The sequence below is a fragment of the Artibeus jamaicensis genome, unplaced genomic scaffold, assembly GCF_021234435.1.
Source record: "Artibeus jamaicensis isolate MK-2021 breed Jamaican fruit bat unplaced genomic scaffold, CSHL_Jam_final contig_1284, whole genome shotgun sequence".
NCBI classification, from domain to species: domain Eukaryota; kingdom Metazoa; phylum Chordata; class Mammalia; order Chiroptera; family Phyllostomidae; genus Artibeus; species Artibeus jamaicensis.
The window spans coordinates 4,802,755-4,823,887 of record NW_026521249.1 but is presented as its reverse complement, the minus strand read 5'-3'; the positions used below and the strand labels follow the sequence as shown (position 1 = coordinate 4,823,887).

At 38.4% G+C, this 21,133-nt stretch overlaps 1 protein-coding gene across 1 annotated transcript in view; it reads right to left on the bottom strand.

Moving 5' to 3' along the window:
• Nucleotides 1–21,133, bottom strand: part of THSD7B (thrombospondin type 1 domain containing 7B) — a 785,104-nt gene that overhangs the window by 493,076 nt on the left and 270,895 nt on the right. Inside the window, exon 6 of the mRNA XM_053666773.1 lies at nt 12,988–13,185. Coding sequence (XP_053522748.1) covers nt 12,988–13,185 — 198 coding nt within the window. The remainder of the gene's footprint in view (nt 1–12,987; nt 13,186–21,133) is intronic.

The window sequence follows — 21,133 nt, the reverse complement described above, 5'->3', positions numbered from 1 at the left end:
ACAAACAAAAAACCACAGAGCAATGTGATCCCCAAACACTTAAAATTCAATTTTCTCAAAAAAATAATTTCCTTAACTTTCAAAAAAAAGTTAATCTCTTATTCTTATTAAGAAACATCCAATACTCTCTGGAATCTACTACAAAATGAAAATATGTATAAACTAGTCCTCTTCTGAGAGTCATAAACTGACTCAATTGTTAGAAAACAAGACTCAAGGGGATGGTATAAATTACTGACATTGCCTAACTGGGGGAAAAATGAGTTCAATACTATTTTTATGTTTTCAAAGGGAGCATAGAAGCACATACTGAAGCCCTTAAGGTATTACCAAATAATTGATAAATAGGGAGAGTGGTTCAAAATAGTGAATAAGCTCTCATGAGAGACTGTAGCATTTCCTCCTTGGAAAGAGATTCTTTAAATATATTCATCAATATAGTATGATTGAATTGGATCCTACATCTCCTGGATATAGGAGTAGGTTTGCTAAATACTTTGAAGCATTCTTCTCATAGTTTGAGCTGCACCATAATCAAACTCTGTGACAAAGATTCTTGGACTAGTATTTACCGGATAGTAAAGCCAAGTGAGGGTGTGAGACAGGAAGGGGAAGGAGGCTGATAAAGGATGTGTGATTTAATAACTCTGCATGTTAGTAAGCAGAGCTTAATTTCACCAGGGACTCTGGGAAACAGTCATGTGTACACCTCAAGGGTATGCTATCTGAGGAGCACAGGCCTGGTGTTTTTACACCAGCTCTCAATCATTAGTTGAAGGCTACTCTCTGGGATGGTCGATTCTCTTGCACTTTTGACTGAATATGTGGGCACAGAAGGTTGCAATGGCCAGAGACATTCCTCAGACAAAGAGATGAAGGTGGTGTCATTGGAATTTCAGGCTGACATGCACATAAATATCAAATGGTCAAGGGGATCTGGGCAGAAAATAATAGTATGTGATAGTCTGATTATTCCAAAAGCCCTTTGTTGAGTTTGCATTGCAAATATAAAATGCATGCCCATGTTTATTCTCCTCTCTCTTAATCCCTCTGAACACTTGGTGATATGGTTCTAAGATTCCTAAACGTTATGCAAAGGTAAATGTGAGTTTTTCCTTAATTAAAAAAAAAGCAAAACATTGATTGTATAAGAAAATGATACTTTCTTTTTAAAAAATATGCCAATAACTATCATCCCTTCCAAAATGCATATCTTAATAAACTGCATGCTTATTTCAACTGAGATGACATTGCTGAAAACTTTTATAAAATTATTATTTGAAATTTATTTTAGAGGCTTTGTTTTCTCTGTGATGGCTCTACTTTTGTAGTGTCTCTTTAATAGTCGATTCACTGCAAAAAGATACTTTTGTGGCAAAGAAATACTTGACAAATAATCTGTTCTTCATTCTTTGTAAATATAAAAAAATATTGTGCTGAAATAACAGTTCAAAGTCTTGTAAGAAAAAAGTATATGTGTACAGAGAAGTAAAGCAGTACTTGCTGATGAAGACAAGATACGGCATGATCAAAGGGTTTAGAAACTATGACTTAATCTCAAGGAGGGTTAGCAACAAGGGAGTGGGAGGAGGAGAAGGGGGGAGAAGGTACAGAAAATAAGTAGCATAGATGGCAGATAGAAAATAGATGTGGGGCAAGAATAGTATGGGAAATGTAGAATCTAAAGAACTTGAGACACATGGTCATAAACTAAAGGGGTAGGTAATGGTGGGGACGGGGGGTAGGGTGGAGGGGAATGAAGGGGGGAATAGAACAACTATAAGGGCATAATCGATAAAAAAATAAAATTAAATTAAAAAAAGAAACTATGACTTAAAAACACAAAAGAGGTTCTATTTAAAATTCTTGTGAATCAAAAAATGATTCAACAGATAACTTATCTGAATGGAGTTTGACCTTATTCACCTAAGTGAGTCAAAGGAGATTTCTCAGGATTTAAAGATATAAGACAGGGAATCCACAATGGTAGTGGAGTACGTGAGTACTACACTCACCTCCTCCTGGGACCAAGCTCAAATAACAACTAAAATATAGAGTAATCATCATGAATAACCAATAGAAGACTAGCTGAAAAATAGCCTTACAACCAAAGACTTACAGAAGAAGCCACATTAGCACTGGTAGGAAAGGTAGAGACACAAAGAGGGTTGGCCATGCTTGCACAGGCAACTAATAAGATGCTGGAGGCATAAGTTGGCTGTAACTGTTCCCCCTGGGAAGCATGGGGTCTCAACGTCAAGCCAGAATCCCCAACCCATAGCACAATAGCCAGGAATATGCATCCCTACTATATCTGGCTGTGGAAATCAGCAAGGATGTTGTCCACCAGGAAGAAACACCAGGGAGGATGGTAAGAAAATATTACAAGTAATTATATGCCAACAAATTGACAATGTAGGTGAAATGAATAAACAACTATCCTCCAAAATTGAATCAGGAAGAATCAGAAATCTAAATAGACTGATTACAACTAATGAAATTGAAATAGTAATCAAAACACTGCCAATAAACAAAAGTCCTAAAGCAGAGGGCTTCACAGGTGAATTTTACCACATATTCTGAGAAGAACTAACACCTATTCTTCTCAAACTATTTCAAAAATTTCTAGAGGAGGGAATTCTCCCAACCTCATTTAATGAGACCAGCATTATCCTAATTCCAAAACCAGATAAGACATTCCCAATGAACATAGATGCTAAAATCCCCCCAAAATATTAGCAAGCTGGATCCAGCAATATATTAAAAAGATCATATACCATGATCAAGTAGAATTTATTTGGGAGGTGCAAGGTTGGTACAATATCCACACATCAATAAATAGAATACACCACATAAAACTGAAAAATAAAAATTATATATTCATATCAATAGATGCAGAAAAAGCATTTGTTAAATCCAGAACCCATTTATAATAAAAAACTCAGCAAAGTGGAACTACAGGGAACATATGAGTACATCAATGTAATGAAGGCCAAATATGAAGGACTTCCTCCAAGATGGAGGCATAGGTGGAAACACCTTGCATCCAAGCACAACCAAATCTAAAAACAATAAAGTTTTAACAACAATAAACGCAACCAAACCACACACAAAATCGACAATACGGAGTCCAAAAACAACGAAATGCTCAGCTAAACTGGTAAGAGGGGTAAAGCCAAGCAGGTTGGTCAAAAAGATCCCCAAGGGAGGTGGAGTGCAGGCAGCCAAAGGCGTGGATCCCAGGTGCAGGCTAGCTACGGGCGGACACAGGGAAGAGGCACAACAACTGGCTGTCTGCGGTCGGTCATGCATTTGCGTACAGATAAACCAGTGAAGAGGCGAGCATTGAGATTGCACAGCGCAGGGCGGTGGGCTCGCACATTTCTGCTCGGATACACAGGTGGGGGCAAGCAGTGGGACGAACTGGGCAAGCGGAGAGGACCGCCATTGCTCCCTCTCTGACCCCACCCCCACATACAGTGTCACAAACCAGCGACCTGGGTGGCCCCGCCCTGGTAAACAACTAAGGCTCCGTTCCTCATACGTAACAGGCACAAACAGATAAAAACATGGCTCAAGAACAACTCAGAGCCCCAGAGCCAATAAATCTAAGCAATGAAGAAATAGCCAAACTTTCAGATGCACAGTTCAAAACACTGGTGATCAGGATGCTCACAGAACTGGTTGATTTTAGTCACAAATTAGAGGAACATATGAAGGCTACACTAATTGAAATGAATGGTAATGCACAGGAAACCAATAGTAATGGAAAGGAAACTGGGATGCAGATCAAGGGAGTAGACCAAAAGGAAGGAAAAAATGACCAAACAGAAAAATAGGAAGAAACAAGAATTCAAAAAAATGAGGAGAGGCTTAGGAACCTCCAGGACATCTTTAAACATTCCAACATCCAAATTATAGGGGTACCAGAAGGGGAAGAGGAACAGTCACAAGTGGAAACCATATTTGAACAAATAAGAAAAGAGAACTTCTCTGTTCTGGCAAAGGAAATAGACTTCCAGGAAATCCAGGAAGCTCAGAGAGTCCTAAAGAAGTTGGACCCAAGAAGGAACACACCAAGGCACATCATCATTATATTAGCCAAGATTAAAATGAAGGAGAGAATCCTAGAAGCAGCAAGAGATACGGGGACAGTCACCTACAAAGGAGTTCCCATCAGACTGTCAGCTGATTTCTCAAAAGAGACCTTACAGGCAAGAAGGGGCTGGAAAGAGGTATTCCAAGTCATGAAAACCAAAGACCTACAACCAAGATTGCTCTATCCAGCAAAGCTTTAATTTAGAATGGAAGGACAGATAAAGTGCTTCTCAGATAAGACCAAATTCAAGGACTTCATCACCACCAAGCATATAATAAGATATGAAATGTTAAAGGGACTTACCTAAGAAAAAGAAGATAAAAACGATGAACAGTGAAAGGACAGCAAACTCACAGTTATCAACAACCACACCTAAAACAAAAGCAAATTAAGAGGACAGCTAGATCAGGAGTGAACCATAGAAATGAAGATCACGTGGAAGATTAGCAACAGGGGAGTGGGAGAAGGAGAAGGTACAGAAAATAAGTGGCATAGACAGTAGATAGAAAATAGATAGGGAGAGGGTAAGAATAGTAGGGGAAATATAGAATCTAAAGAACTTGAGACACGTGTTTATGAACTAAAGGGGGGCAATGGTGGGGGAGGGGTGTGCAGGGTGTAGGGGAACGGAGGGGGGGAATAGAACAAATGTAATGGCATAATCAATTAAAATAAAAGAATGAAAAAAAAAGGCCAAATATGACAAATCCCCAACCAACATCATACCCAATGGGTAAAACATAAAAGTGTTTCTCTTGATATCGGGAAAATACAGGGGTGTCCTCTTTCACCTCTCTTATTCAACACAGTACTGGAAGCCCTAGCCACACTGATCAGAAAGGAAGAAGAAATAAAAGGCATCCAAATTGGCAAAGAAGAAGTAAAACTGACATTATTTGCAGATGTCATGACTGTATATAAAGAATCCCAAAGATTTCATCATGAAGTACTAGAACTGATAAATAAATTTAGTAAAGTAGTAAGATAAAAATAAATACACATGTCCCAGCTAGTGTGGTTCAGTGGATTGAGTGGTGGTCTATGAACCAAAGGGCCACTGGTTCAATTCCCAGTCAGGGCACATGCCTGGGTTGCAAGCCTGGTCCCTGGTTGAGGACATGCAGGAGTCAACCACATCTTGATATTTCTCTCCCCCTCTTTTTCCCATCCTTCCCCTCTTCAAAAATAAATAAATAAATAAACAAAAATCAATTCCATTTTAATACGCAAATGATGAACTATCGGAAAGGGAAAACAAGAAAACACCCTCAATTTACAATTTCACCAAAAAATTACCTAGAAATATGTTTCACCAAAGATGTAAAAGACTTGTACTTGGGAAATTAAAAAACACTGAAGAAAGAAATTGCAGAGGATACAAATAAGAAGTACATACCAAGTTCCTGGATAAAGAGAATTAACACTATTAAAATGTCCGTACTACCCAAAGCAATTTATAGGCACAATACAATTCTTATCAAGATACCAATGGCGCCCTGGCTGGTGTGGCTCAGTGGATTGAGCGCGGGCCTGCGAACCACACAATCATGGTTCGATTCCCAGTCAGGGCACATGCCTGGATTGCAGACCAGTTCCCTGCAGGCCAGTTCCCAGCAGGGGACACATGAAAGGCAACCATACATTGATGTTTCTCTCCCTCTCTCCTTCCCTTCCCCTCTAAAGATAAATAAATAAAATATTTTTTTAAGAAAGATACCAATGGCACATCTCACAAAATTAGAAAAAATACTTCAAAAATTTATACAGAACCACAAAAGACCTAGAACAGCCACAGCTATCCTTGAGGAAGAAGAAAAACAAGTTGGGGGAATTATGCTACCTGATATAAACAATACTCTGAGACCATAGGAAACAAAATAATGTGGAACTGGCATAAAGACAAATATACAGATTAATGTAACAGAATAAAGAGCCAGAAATAAGCACATATTTTTATAGTCAATTAATATTTGACAAAGGAGGCAAAAAGGTAAAGATAGTCTATCCAACAAGGTGTTCCAGAAAAACTGGGCTGATGACAATCAAAAGAAAAATGAACTCGACCACCTTCTTACACAGTACACAACAGGAAACTCAAAATGCTGGGAGACTTAAATGTTAAACCCCAAACCATAAAAATCCTGAATGAAAACATAAGCAGTAAAATTTTAGACATTTCTTGCAGTGTTTTTTTTTTTGATGTATCAACTTGAGCAAGGAAGCAAAGGAAACATAAACAAATGGGACTGCATTAAACAAAAAAGTTTTTAGACAGAAAAGGAAATCATCAACAAGATGAAAAGACAACCTACTGAATAGCAGAACATATCTGTCAATGATACATCTAATAAGGGCTTAATAGCCAAAATTTATCGGGTTGGTCAAAAAGTTTGTTTGTTTGTTTGTTTTTCAGAAACTGGCTCTAGTAGGGTTTATTTATTTTTAATGTTATTCAAAACAATTTTATTACATTGTATTATGACAGTTGTCTTATTAGTGTGGATTTATAAAACATCAAAATTGGTGAATTTTTGTGTAGCCATTTTAATGTTGAAGAAGAAAATATGCAACATTTTTGGCATATTATGCTTTATTGTTTCAAGAAAGGTAAACATACAACTAAACTAAAAAAAAAATTCCTTAGCTGGTGTGGCTCCGTGGATTGAGTGCCCTCCTGTGAACCAGAGGGATGCTGGTTCAATTCCCAGTCAAGGCACATGCCTGGGGTGCAGGCCAGGTCCCCAGTGAGGGGTGCGTAAGAAACAACTGCACACTGATGTTTCTCTCCCTCTCTCCCTCCCTTCCCCTCTCTCTAAAAATACATAAATAAAAGATTTGTACAGCATATGGGGAAGGTGCTGTGACTTATTGAACATGTTAAAAGTGGTTTGTGAAGTTTCATGCTGGAGGTTTTTCTTGCCAGACAATGCTCCAGTCAGGTAGACCAGTTGAAATTGATAGCGATCAAATCAAGAACCATTACTGTTTTACCACATAGGAAATAGCCAACATAATTAAATTACCTAATTCAACAAAGTTATTGGTGAAAATGAAAAATGTGTCTTTTATTTTATGGAAAAAAACATACAGACTTGTTGGCCAACCCAATATAAAGAACTTATAAAACTCAACATCAAGAAAAAAAGAAAAATTAAAAATGAGCAAAAGACCTGAACAGACACTTCTCTGAAGAGAACACACAGATGGCTGATAGACGCATGAAAGGATGCTCAACATCACTAACTGTCGAGAAAAAAATGCAGATAAAACCACAAATCACCTCACATGTATCAGAATAGCTATTAACAATAAATCAACAAACAATGAGTTGGTGAGGATGCGCAGAAAAGGGGACCCTCATGCACTGTTGGTGGGAAGGCAGCTTGGTGCTGCCACTGGAAAGCAGTATGGAGTTACCTCAAAAAATTAAAAATAAAACTGCCTTATGACCCAGCAATTCTACTTCTGGGAATATATCTAAAGAAACGTGAAACACTAATTTGAAAGCATATATACACCCCTGTGTTCACTGCAGCATTCATTACAATAGTCAAGATTTGGAAGCAGCTCACATAACTATCAGTGGATGAGTGGATCAAAAAGTGGTGGTACATTTATACAATGGAATACTACTAGTTTGTTAAGAAAGAAGGAACTACATTTTGTGAGAGCATGGATGGACCTGGAGAATATTATGCTCACTGAAATAAGCCAAATACTATATAAATAAGACAAATACTATATAATTTCACTTATATGTGGAATCTAATGAACACAATAAACTAACAAACAAAATAGAAACAGCCTCATAGACAGCAGACTGACAGCTGGCAGAGGGAAAGGGGCTTAGAGGGGTGGGTGAAACAGGTAAAGGAATTGAGGACAGAAACTTCATAGACACAGACAGCAGTATGGTGCTTACCAGAGGGAAAGCGGGTGGGGGCAGGTAGAAGAGGAGAAAGTGGGAATGAATGATGATTGAAGGAGTCTTGACCTGGGGTGGTGAACACATAATACAATAAACAGATGATATATTACAGAATTATACACCTAAAACCTATATAATTTTTTAAACAACAATGCCTTAATAAATTCAAAAAATGTTTTAAGTTAAAAATGAGATAAAAAACAGACAAAATGAAAACCCACTAATAATAGGTGTATCATGTTAATCAAAATTTTCATCTAACTTGGGCAATTATTCTAGCATGCATTTCACCAGTAAAATTATTATTTAAAAGGTTCTTATTGTATTAAAGCTTATAAGCACGTGTCATTTTAGTCAAGATTTAAAGGTCAAATTTTTAGACTGTTCAAGGTGAATGAAGCAAGGCTATTACCCATAGAAAATTGCCTCTGAAATAAAAGCTATGTCACCTTAATGACAAGAAGTCATTCCTCATGCTTTCTGTGCGAATAAGAGAACTATTTGCACTGGGAAAGGTCTGATGCAATTGTGAGAAATAAGAAACATATGCAAGGGGGCATTGCAGCCACACATAACTCAGGTCCATGAACCTGTTAACATGTGAACGTTCTTTTTGGTGTGTACTCTTCCCTGGGATGTGTATTTGTTTTGTACAAGTGCAGACTTTATATTTGATTACTTCTAAATAAAGTATTTGGTTAAATATGCAAACACTTGTTTTTTCAAGACAGCCTATTTAGCAAATTAGGGAGCAAAGCATGTGCTGAGTATCAGGGTTTGATGGCTCCAGCAGGCAGTCTGGTGTTCATCTAATAACCATGTTCTATTACCCACTTTGCATTAATGAAAGATGACAAGTAGTGGTCACTTGTCAACCACTGGAATGCCATCCTCTGCCCACAGCATTATGAGGGTTCTCCCAATCTGCTCTGGGAAGATGCACCCATAGTAATGATAAGAAGTTGTACACAGGTGAGAAATAAAAACGGATCCACCAAACTACTGGAAACAAGATTTCAAATCAGAGTATTCCTTCATGTAATCTATTTTACAATTTTCTCCCTGAAAATAAATATCACTGACTAACAAACTGTTTGCCATGATCACAACCTGGGTAAGAAATAGAAACTTCATTGAGAGCAATTGGACAATGTCACTAATAAATCCAAGTAGCAAATGGGTCAAGTGTATCTACAGAGATTAACTGTAGAGATCCTTATATGGTAGTTGGGTCTTAGGTAGTCCAAAGCAGATCACATTCTTTAACTAACCCACAAGTCTTAGGAATATCAGTTATTTCCTGGCTTCTATGTGACAGATTGTGATTTCTGAAATTTTCAAGTTAATAGTCTGAATGACTTTCTGTGAAGGAAAATATGTCTTCCTAGTGGCACAAGTAATGCCCCCCCCCCAACAGTAACAAACGTCCTACAGAATCTTGATCACAGCTATGTAGGAATCTCTTTGCTCCACAGTGTGAATGGGATATAGATGTCTTGAGAGGATGTTGGATATTCTTTTGGTATACGGGACACCTGGAGTGACTCAATATACACAAGCCTGAAGATAAGGGACAACGCAAGTTACTTTGCAGATGATAACAAGTCTCAAGTCTGACTAGATCTAACATTTCCTTTGGTCTTATCCATTTATTAGCTATGAATAATTCTGAAAGAAAGTTTTTGAAATAATTAAACTCAGAGTGATGGAAACTACCACATCGCTTCTATGGTTATAAGGAAAATAACCATAGAAGACTTACTAAATGTATATATTAACCCCTTTTTCTCTCCAAGCATTTAAATGTGTATCAACAGTTCTGTCAAGTCCTGTAGCTATGGGAAGACTACAATAATATGTGCAGAGTCAGAAAGGAACACTTCGTTGCAATCCTCCTATCATCAATCATCCCGAATCTCACAGAAGCTGAATGGTGGAAAGTACAACCAGACCATATTTTCAGTTTCTCACTGGACAAAAGATTGCTTCAGCTATCAGGAGGCCAGCATGTTCTCATAACCATGACCATGGCTGTTGCCTTAAAAATGATGAAGGAGTCATTCATGTATTTAAAAATCACAAAGACATCATGAAACTGATATAATCTAGCAGTGATTCCTATTTCTCTTCATAGAAACTGAGAGTGAGATCAACACTGAAAATTAGTCATTTCATAGGAAACAGCAATAAAAGTCTAGAACTGCTATAAAATGGTAAAGTCAATACCTCTGTCAAAAGGGTCCTGTACCCTATTTCGAAATGTGGGTGGGTGTATTGGGGTGGGGAGTTCCTCACACAACACCAAGTAATTCTCCAACACCAGCTGATTGTCTTACCATTCAACTCAACTCAACACTGGCTACCTGAAGATAGCATCAGATTTTGCAGGTAAAATGTTCAGTCTCATAAGACCACTTCCACCTCAGATACCAATCACAAGCCCAAATTGTTACCAGTGCTTCTCACCAAGTAACTACAAATCAGAAGTTCCTAAGATCCCTTCCTTGGGTTCTGCTAATTTTCTAGAGAAGCTCACAGAACTCAGGAAGCCTGTTTTACTCACTAGGTTGCTGGTTTGTTATGACGGGATACCCAGGAACAGCCAGATGAAAGAGGTGTGTAAGGGCAAGGTCTAGGGAAGGGTGTGCAAATGTGTTCACCAACCAGGAAGCTCTCTAAACCCCATCTTTTGGGTTGTCACAGAGTTTTTATTACATAGGTATGACTAATTAAATATTGGCCACTGGTAACTGACCGAACCTCCATCCCCACCCCTTCCAAAGGGGTTGAAAGTTCCAACCTCTCTTTGTGGTTGGCTCCTCTAGCAACCAGCCCCCATTCTTAGGTGTTTTCCAACAGTCAACCCAGTACTGAAAACCCAGTTGTGGTGGAAAGGTGCTTATTATGAATTAGAAGACATTCATTTCATCTTTAGGAAAACAATTGCAGGAACTGAGGACAAGAGACCAAATTTAATGACAAAAGATGTTTCTATTGCTCTTATTACTCAGGAATTTCCAAGGACTTTAGGAGTTCTGTTCCAGAAACTGGTACAAAGACTGAATATGTATCACTAATTTTAAATCTGAGTATCACATTCTACAATATTGCAGGAGACACAATATGAAATGTGAAAGAAGTCCCAATCATTATGGACATTAAATACCATGAAAAGCCTTTAATACCTGCTATGAAATGACAAAGCATGACAGTCACTTGTTATTGTGTCTCAACCAAACAAATGATCTTTGTGTTTTCACAGCTGGAGGTTGGGAGAAAAAAGTATGGTTTTTCTAAACCTCATTATTATTTTCATTTATAAAAGAGTGTTTTTTGTACTATTCTCTCATGACAGAGAACAGTAATAAATATGCATTACAAGTAAAATATGCTTATAGCTTATTTTGAATGGTTATGTGTCAGGCATTTCACTAGTTACTTTTGTATAACTAATTTAACTTTCACATTCTGAGCATGAGTAACAGGTTTTGTTACCCCCACTTTTCAGGTGAGTTAAAGGATACCTCCACAGTTAAACAGTTTCCCCCAAATCATCTAGCAGATGAATAGATTTAAAATTTCAACCTGTCTGACTCTAGAGCCTCAGTTTTAAGCCCAGGTTATAAATCTGTATATTACTCTTCTTGAATTCAAGTGAAGGCACTAGAAAAGTGATCTGATTTGCCTCTGTTAACCAACTGCACACATTTACAATTCAAAAGTTATTTGGTAAAATTAGAAGCCACCCCTGTTTTAACTATTTGGTAAAAAAGGACTGAGCTAATATAACTTGTTGTTTACCTCTATTTAATTAAACACCTGATTTCAGAAATTATCAATCACATAACTTGATAAAATGTGTACTTATCTAATTACATCAGTGATAAAACAAAAAGAAGAAAGGGAGGATGGAGGGAGAGAAGGAGGAAAGAAAAAGGAGGAAGGAAAAAAGAAAGTAAAGGACAAAAGGAAAGGAAATGAGGGAAGGAAAGGAGAGAAGGCAGGGAAGGCGGGAGGGAGGGAAGGAGTGGGGGGAGAGAGAGAGAGAGAGAGAGGAGAAGGGGGTAGCCATAGCAAGAAAGGAAACAAGGAAACGCATTGCTGAATGTCAAGCCTGCAAAGATGTTAATAACCATTCTAAATCCACTCTGTAAAGTCATTCTGTTCCATGGCTTACTTCACTCCACAAGCCAAAACATCTTACTCCACACACCAAGGGCACTGTAAATGGCACTTTGCATGGCAGAGCTGATTAATAGATGTACTTGTTATTATTCCAAGAGACTGAATTTCTTTAACTGTAGGATAAAGGGTTTTTTTAATGTCACTTTTCTCATTTCCATGTGACTTACATATTTCTTAAATCACATTTCATTTCAAATAACTATTGCACCAGAAGCTTGTTGATGAAGGAAAGACACCATTGTCAATAGTTTCGTAAATCTTGACAACATATATTTAAAAATGGTTCTTTAGAAATGTTAGTATTATGTCTAGAACTGATTCTAGTCTAATGTTATATAAGTGAAAATATGTAGTTTAGTGTTTCTTTCAGGAGTGGTAGACCTAAAATCTTTACGAAGTAGTATTTTTAATAATATATAAAAACATTTTACATATCAGTCTCAGAAAAAACAAATAAAACTTGTTTTGTGGTGGTTAAGTTGAGGACTATCCAGACAATTTCTGTATTCTATACTTTGACAAATTAAAACCTTCAGAGAAATCTCCAGGCTCACTGTACTGTAGTGAGGCAGAATCAAATAGTCTTTTTTTGTCATGGAGTATGTGAGCCCATAGTAAGTCAGGGCAGCATACTCTGCAGTAATGTGACACTTGAATTAAACATATTCAAGAACAGAAAAGACTGTTTCTCCCCCTCGGGAAAATGACTAGAGACTGGTAATGTCTCACTTGTAAGATAGCACTTAGAAAATACTTATGCTTTCTTGCATCTTACCTCTGTCATTCTGGCAGACAGCCTTTAGGATGCGCCGTCCCAAGCCACATTTTCCATGATCGGGGATACAGATGCCTTCAGATGTCAGCCATCGGTAACACACTGGATCCTCACAGGGAACAGATTCAACCACATGAGGGCATTGTCCTGCAGGTCCTGTGGATTCCATGAGGACACGGCGCTGTCTCATTCTAAATCCTAGAAGAGAAAGAACAAGAGTTTCATAGGTTTCCATCATTACCTAACAAAAGCAAAGAGCAGCAGCTAGCAAAGAGATGAAACTTTTATTTGAACACCTATACTCTAAAACATGTAGTATTTTGATGTGTTTTCCTTTGTGGGAAATGAGAAGGATAAGAAGAGCAAAGGAAAGAAGTAACTGGCAAAAAGTAGAGCAGAAAATCTGTCTATGAAAGATTATAGCCTAGAAGTTGAAAAGGTCAGACATAATCAAAAGAAATAAGTAGCATGTGTCCAACGGTATCCATAAACAAGTAAAAATAAGTGAATACTCACAGAAATAGCTTAAGCACAGATAAATCTACATTTTCTTTCCTCTGTAGTTTCTGACATTCTTGTTACTCTGTGTTAAGTCAAAATACATCTACAGCTGGGCATAACCCTGATTCCTGAGCATTTACAGTCCCATGCCCTGAGAGTTTCAGGTCAGCCTGCGCTGTGAGGACGGTACCTCTTTGGCCCTGCACTCCCCATCCTGGCTACGCATGAGCCCCTGGGCTGTTAGTTAGTTTTTACAGTACTGTGAATCCAGGGCACAAAGTTCCCCTATAATTAAGATATAAATGAAACTTATGTGCTACAAGCCTACAGAATCAAAAACTCAATCTTACAGGAGTCAAGAAGAAAATGGGTAAACCATGAGACCGCAGGGAGTGGTGGGGTCTGTGCGGACATGGCGGATGTGTCTTGACCTAAAACGGTTGACTCTTCCCCAGCTTCCACTGACTGTTGAGGAAACATGAACTCTCTTTTGTCAAATCTTCTATTAGTCTAAGACTTTGCCAGAAATCCAAGTTATATTTTGTCTTTATATGAAACCTATTTTCAAATGAAACAAACTCATAAATAATTTTTTAAGTGAGCTAAAGAAAAGTGACTGAGAATTAGATCAGTCCCTTTAGTCTGAGCTTTATATCTGTAGCCCTCAGGACGTATGGCTGATAAGGCTATGCCTACCTTCCATGGATCTCATATGTTATGTCCCATTCTTTTTTTTTTATTGTTGTTCAAGTAGAGTCATCTCCATTTTCACCCCACCCCACTTATCCCCACCTCCCACCCTCAAACCTACCCCCTTTGGTTTTGTCCATGTGTCCTTTATACATGTTCCTTGATGACCCTTCCCCTGTTATCTCTCTCCCCGCTCCCCCTGGTAACTGTCAGTTTGTTCTTTAATTCAAGTCTGGTTGTATTTTGCTTGCTTGTTTGTTTTGCTGATTAGGTCCTACTTATAGGTGAGATCATATGGTATTTCTCTTTCACTACCTAGCTTATTTCACTTATCATAATACTCTCCAGGTCCATCCATGTTCCATTCTTTAATATACCAAATTCAACCAACTAATTCAATTCTTGTAATTCCTTTTAAAATAAAACCAGTCTTCTTGCACGGTAACATTTTAAGAAATTATTGTTTATTTATTCCTTGCAGTAAGTAAAAAAATATAAGAGTCTTTTGATAGGAGGATGGCATGAAAACACTGGATTTTCAGAATGTGTGTTAGATACCCTAGCATCCTTTCAGCAAGAGGACAAGTTGGAAAGCACAAGGGGTAATGAAGCCGGGTCCATCTCTCCCACAGTTTTGCCAGGGCCATCCATGCCTATTATCCCACCAATAGTAATGAAATGAAAAGGTTGCAAAGTTTAAGGTGCCATTGGCAGAAGACTGGCTCCTCTTCAGACAGCACAGCCAAGGAGACTAGAACAAATTGACATGGTCTCAGGCCACAAGAGGGAGCCAAGCTTCCTTAGAATATTGCAGGGCTGGGCAAGTATTTTAAACAGTAGTAACTGCTGGAGTTGGGTTTTCTTGGTCTAGGGTTAATCCAAGACCTCCGTTTAAAAGAGACTCTTAGATTCTCACCTTAAGGATCAGCCACTTGTAGGAAGGCATCATTTGGCCATCAGAGATGACATTCTTACAACACTGAATATATTAGGAGTGGTTAAACCAAAAGATGGCTTCTGCCTGCTTCCTACCTCCAAGTCTAGATTATTAATTGGTCAAAATAAAGCCCAGATAAGAGCTCAGCTCCCTTCCTGGGCCACTGTGAGTAGAGATGCCTGAACAGGTGGGGCTCTAAACTGCACTAAACATCACCTATACTGGCCTACAATGGCCTCTATGATTCCCACACACTTGGGATGACCTCTATCCTCACACATAACGCCACTTATCTCTTATCTAAGTTTGTGCTCATTCAGCTTGTATCTTTGAGTAGGACCCAACATGGTCTCCACGATTTGTGCTGTTCGACAACTGGCTCAGAGACTGAGCAGTCTTTACTGAGGGACTCTGGGAGTCCTCTGCTTGCACCTTAATGCCACTGAGGCGTGTGTGCAGTTTTCCTCTATGAATCAAGTTGCATCTACCTCACCACATTTCTATAGATTAAAGGTCCTCAGATAATAAATTCTCTCAGTCTTTCATTTGTGCTGCCCTTGTCCTGGCTCTAACTAGGATCAAATCATAGCACAAGCTCAGCATAAAACAAAACCCTTGGATTCTCTTGTTAGCATTTAACTTTAATCACACATCAGTGTTCAGCCTGCAATAGAAACCAGGCTTCCCCTGGGTGCTTCTGTTCTGAAAGACACACAACTGCCAACCCCACAGTGGCTGAGGCCAGCCAACCGCTTACCTTCATTTACTAAATTTCATATTAATCAGATAATATCATTCCATAAACATTAACTGCTGTATGTAGATCACTATAATGTACTGTGGGAAGCCACAAGAGAAACAGAAACCATAAATCTAATCTTCATAGGGAATACAGTTCAACAAGAAGGAAAGGCCCGCATTAATTAAGCATCTATTCTATACCAAGACTGTGAAAGCCACTTTACTTATATTACCCCAAATTAATAAATCATCAAAACTATTTCATCAGTTACTATTCTCATTTTATACTTTTAAAAACTAAGGCTAGAAGATGTTTTATTGCCTATCCAAAGCCTCATTACTGATACAATGGATCTGAATGAAATTCAGCTGAGATCTTTCTGAGTCATCATCTCCTCACAAGTAAGGATTCAAGTCAGCTCTTGTGCATGAGATGCCCTAACCCCACTTCATGCAGTGGATCTGCCAGGATCCTTGGATCATCTCCCCACACCGAAGGGGTACAGATTAGGAATTCCAGGCCCTGGGTAGCAAGAAGGAGTTGAATGATGACTTTCTGACCACAGATTCAGTTCACCTTAATGGGGCTAAAACTTGTAGGTCTTAATTTTTCTATGAACCTAAGGATTTAGTGTATAGTCTAGTAGTATAGTGTTTATTCTACTGGAGGTAATTAGAAAAAGATTGAATAGAGAATTGGGGAAAAAGGGAGAACAATAAGTATGAGAAGGGTCAGTATTTTTTAACTGAAGCCACGAACAAATTACAGAAGGCTTCGGTGGGTATATCCAGGTCTGAGCACTGTAGTTCTCATGTGCTAGTGACCCAAAGTGTTGACGTAACCTCCAAGAAGCTATCCACAGCCAATGCTGTGTCTCTACACTAACTGCTTTGGGACAGACTGGAAGTAAGACCAAAGATGGCAGAAGTTCATTTTGCCTTAACCATTTCATTTGTCCTTACCTCTGTCGGCCTTGGACATTTTGACAACGTCTGAGTCAAAGAAGTTGAGCAGATAAAATCTTTCGTTCCAACCCTAGAAATCAAACCACCATCCCTGCAGGGGTAGCATTTTATAGCACCATTACTGATTTATCCTCTGTTGTGAAAACACAAAATAAGAAGGCATGTTGATGGGGTGAGCATGAGAACTCAATTCTTAGAACAAGAAGCTGGTATGGCCCCAACACACCAGACACAAAATAAAAGGAAAAAGAAAAATACTTTCTCTCACTATATGTATTATCTGTGACAAAGCAAAATGATTTTATATATTTCTCATTAAAGGTGGATTTATCTAGTCAACGAGGATAGAAAATGGAAATTCTCCCTATTAGTATTATATAAGATCTAAAACATGTATTTCTTACTTTAGTGTATCTACTTTGATTTGTTTGAGAGCATAAAAGATTGTCTTTGTAAAGATAGTCATGGCTTCTCAGTTTCAAAATGCATTTTCCTATGGAGACATTTAGGACTTCAGGGACTGCAATTGGGCAGCAGCATATAATTCCTGACGTCCTACCACAGAAGAAATTATCTCCTGTGACACTATATCAGAAGGTCTCTATATTGGTTCCTCTTCTCCAAGATCAACTACTGTGGGCAAGATGGCCTTTTGAAAATATGTCTGAAAGGGACAAGAATGCATGTCTATACATCAAAAGTAATTTTTTAAAAATCCATTGCACCTCTAAGTAGCATTCATCCATCAGCAATTTTTTCAAGTTATTTCTCGTTTATGTATCTCTAATTATAACTCTTTGGCAATGCATCAAAGATAAAGCAATGAATGATAAAACCTGATCCAATTTAAATCCCTCTGAAAGGTGCTGTAGCCTCACTTGACAAGTACCAACCTGCAGAGTACCGTTCTTATCCACCTGTCAGCAACCCGATAGAAGGTGTGAAGTGTGTGTACATGTCTGACTTTCTAATGTCCTTAGAATGGCTGACAGACACAATCTTTGTTCCTTATTGAACGGTGTCTGCCTAAGAATAACAGCCATCTAAAGATAATATGTGTAGTAACCAATTTCTTCTATTAAGTAATAAAATATTTAATGCTTTCTTATTCTTTCCTATTATTTTTTAAATGTGAACAAAAGGAACGTACTAAAGTTGTAACACAATATCTGAGAAAAAGATGAAAGGAGGGAAAAAATAATCATCTCCAGCTTTCCACATTTATGTTCTTATTGTTGTTAGCTTGTTTTTTTCCTCAAATCCGATACCCCAGAGATAGAGATCCAGATATGGATATGAATATATATAGATAGATATAGATATAGATAGATATATAGATGTAGACATAGACATAGATTAGACACACATATAAAATCTAGGAAAGTATGAATATGCTAGATTTCTGCTAGTAGATCCACTGCATTTCTTCAGGGTAGAGAACTCAAATGGGAAGCTAAACAATTCGGATTTTGTCCAGAGTTCTGCGATGTTTAATGCATCAGCCTGTGCACTCCAGCCTCTGAGGAATTCTAAAGCACATTTAGTCTGTGCCAGTCAGTGACTCTGGTAGAATCCGTGGTAGCACCATGAGATTGAGAGGATCTCAGACTTCATGCTCACAAGTCAGTAGAAATAACAGGAAGATTACTTACTGGCATCATAACATGCTTGGACTCCTGGTAGGCACAGAATCATTTTCCTAGAGGAAAAAACTCCATTTTTTATTCTCCCCAAAAGGGATTACAGGCAGGTGGTCCTGGCAGGTTTTAGCAAGACATTAAAAATCAAAATTCTCTCTGCTTTAGGGGAGAATTTATAAAATAACAAACTCCCAGACCTGAATAATAATCGTTGTACTTATGCTCGCTCCTATCTGCAGTTACTTAGTGCCTAAAGCAGGTCATTTAACCTCAGTATGGGCCTTTTAAAATGGAGTCTAATTCTTATTGATCCCAGCCTGCCCTAAACTCTGCAGGAGGTTGTGGTGACACTTGGGTGAGAAGTTCTACTGTTTCTACCCTTTCTTTTGGAAAATTTGTGGATTGGGGTACAAAATGCACATCCCAGGTAGTTGGTGCTGTCAAACTACACTTGGCAAACCCTCCTTTCTCACACATTGCAATCTGCTTTCCCTCTCCCTCCAAAGGCAATGCACTAGTGCAAAGAGGCGTCCCAGATCCCACACCTTACCTCCTACATCAGCTCAATGACTGGCTGTCAAGGCTAATTGTTCCCACTGGCCAATGTTGTGCACATGGGCAGTGGGCTTCTCTGCTACCCTCAGGTATAATCCTGTGTTTAGTTTCAAAATTTTTGAGGCTTATAGAAAAAATCTCTAAGGAAGCCTAGTGTTTGAGGAAGGCTCTACTGAGGAGACAGAATTTCATGTCCTTATTGCTAGTGTGGCTGTTATTAAATCACTATTGCACAAATTGCTTTACTTCTCTATACTTTTGTTTTGGCATCTTAGGAAGTGTCACATTCTTGCTGAGCCTATATGCTAATGCAAATGTGGGCAGTAGATTAGTGTCCTAGGGTTTTTAAAACAAAGTACTGCAAACTGGAGGCTAGAAACCCAAACTCAAGGTGTCAGTAGGGCCACAGTGCCTCTGAATGTTCTAGGGAGGGACTGCTTCCGGCCTCTCCTAGCTTTGGGTGGTTCTCAGCAATCATTGCACTGCCCGGCTTGCAGAGGCATCACTGCTATGCCTGCCTCTGCCTTTGCAGGGCCTTTCCTATGTCTTTTGTGTCTCTGTATCTCCACATGGCACACTCTCTTGTGAGTTTTTCTGTGTCCAAAGGACATCAGTCATTGGATTAGGGACTATCCTAACTATATATGACATAATTTTGACTTGATTACATCTGTGAAACCCTATTTCCATATAAGGTCACATTCACATGTACTTGGCATTGAACACATCTTTTGGGGGGATACAATTCAACCTACAGCACGTGATGTCTAGTAAATAATGGAGCAGGCCCTATTTACAAGAGTTGGCTTCTACCACAGGGGAATGGGGGCCAATGAGGAAACAGATTGGTCAGAATGTTGTGTTTCCCGGCTGAGTTCCATGAAGCTGTCCTGAGTTACGTGGAAAAGGAAGACTAAAATAAAAGTTAAAAGAGTACTTTTTCACAAAAGGTTTTGTGAAGTTTTAGGCTCCAGTGACAAAAATTATAGCACAGGGTTAGGAAAAAAACAAAAACGATTGCCTGAATTTCTGTAGAGACTCCATGACCCAGAACAAAGGGGACAAGCATTCAATAAATGTCTCTTAAGTCTGACCGAAGAATTGCTTCTACATTCTTGTAGTATCAGCACCTCATATGTCCTCGAGGGAATTGCTTATCTCCTACTTTCAGTCTGTAAGGCTTAAATGGAGCTATCCGTTTGGTGGAAGGGGCCACTCCAGCCCCCCAGCTGCCCATCAGAGCAATTGGGTCATAGGTTAGCACGTGACACATACTAGCCAATGAGATTCAGTGCCAGGACTCTTCCTGGAGCTATTAGAAAAGACTTTTTTTTTTTTTTTTACTTTATTTACTATTTAAAAAGGAAATCATTTTTGGACAGAATTTTAAGATCTACTCTCAGCAACTTTCAAGTATAAAATATAGAGCTGTTAACTGTAGTCACATGGTATACATTTGATTCTCAGAATGTATCCATCTTATAACTGGATGTTTGCATCCTCTGATCAACAACTCTCCCTATTTCCCAACCCCCCCCAACTACTGGCAGCCACTATTTCACTCTTGGTTTCCATGAATTCAGTTTTTTTTAAGACTCCACATACAAGTGAGATCAAACAGTATTTGTCTTTCTCTGACATTTCACTTTGCATAATGATCTCAAGGTTCATCCACATTATCACAATGGCAGGATTTTCTTTTTGTGGCTAACACTCATTTGTGTATGTATGTGTATGTATATATTTATGTGGTATATATAGATATGTATCACATTTTATTTAACCATTTATCTTTTGAAAGACACTTAGATTGTTCTATGTCTTGAGTGTTGTGAAGAATGCTGTAATGAATATGAGGGAGGTACAGAGAGAGTGGGTCTTAGAAAATTTCTTACCATAAACACACACACACACAAAAGATAACGAGGTGAGGTGATGGGTATGTTAACTGACCTTGTTGTAGTAATCATTTGGCAATATACATGCATATCAAATAATTATGCTGTATACCTTAAAATTATATGATGTTATATGTCAATTATATTTAATAATTGACCATTAAAATCATAATATGCCATCCTTTATAAGATACTATGTTGATTTTATTACAGTGTTT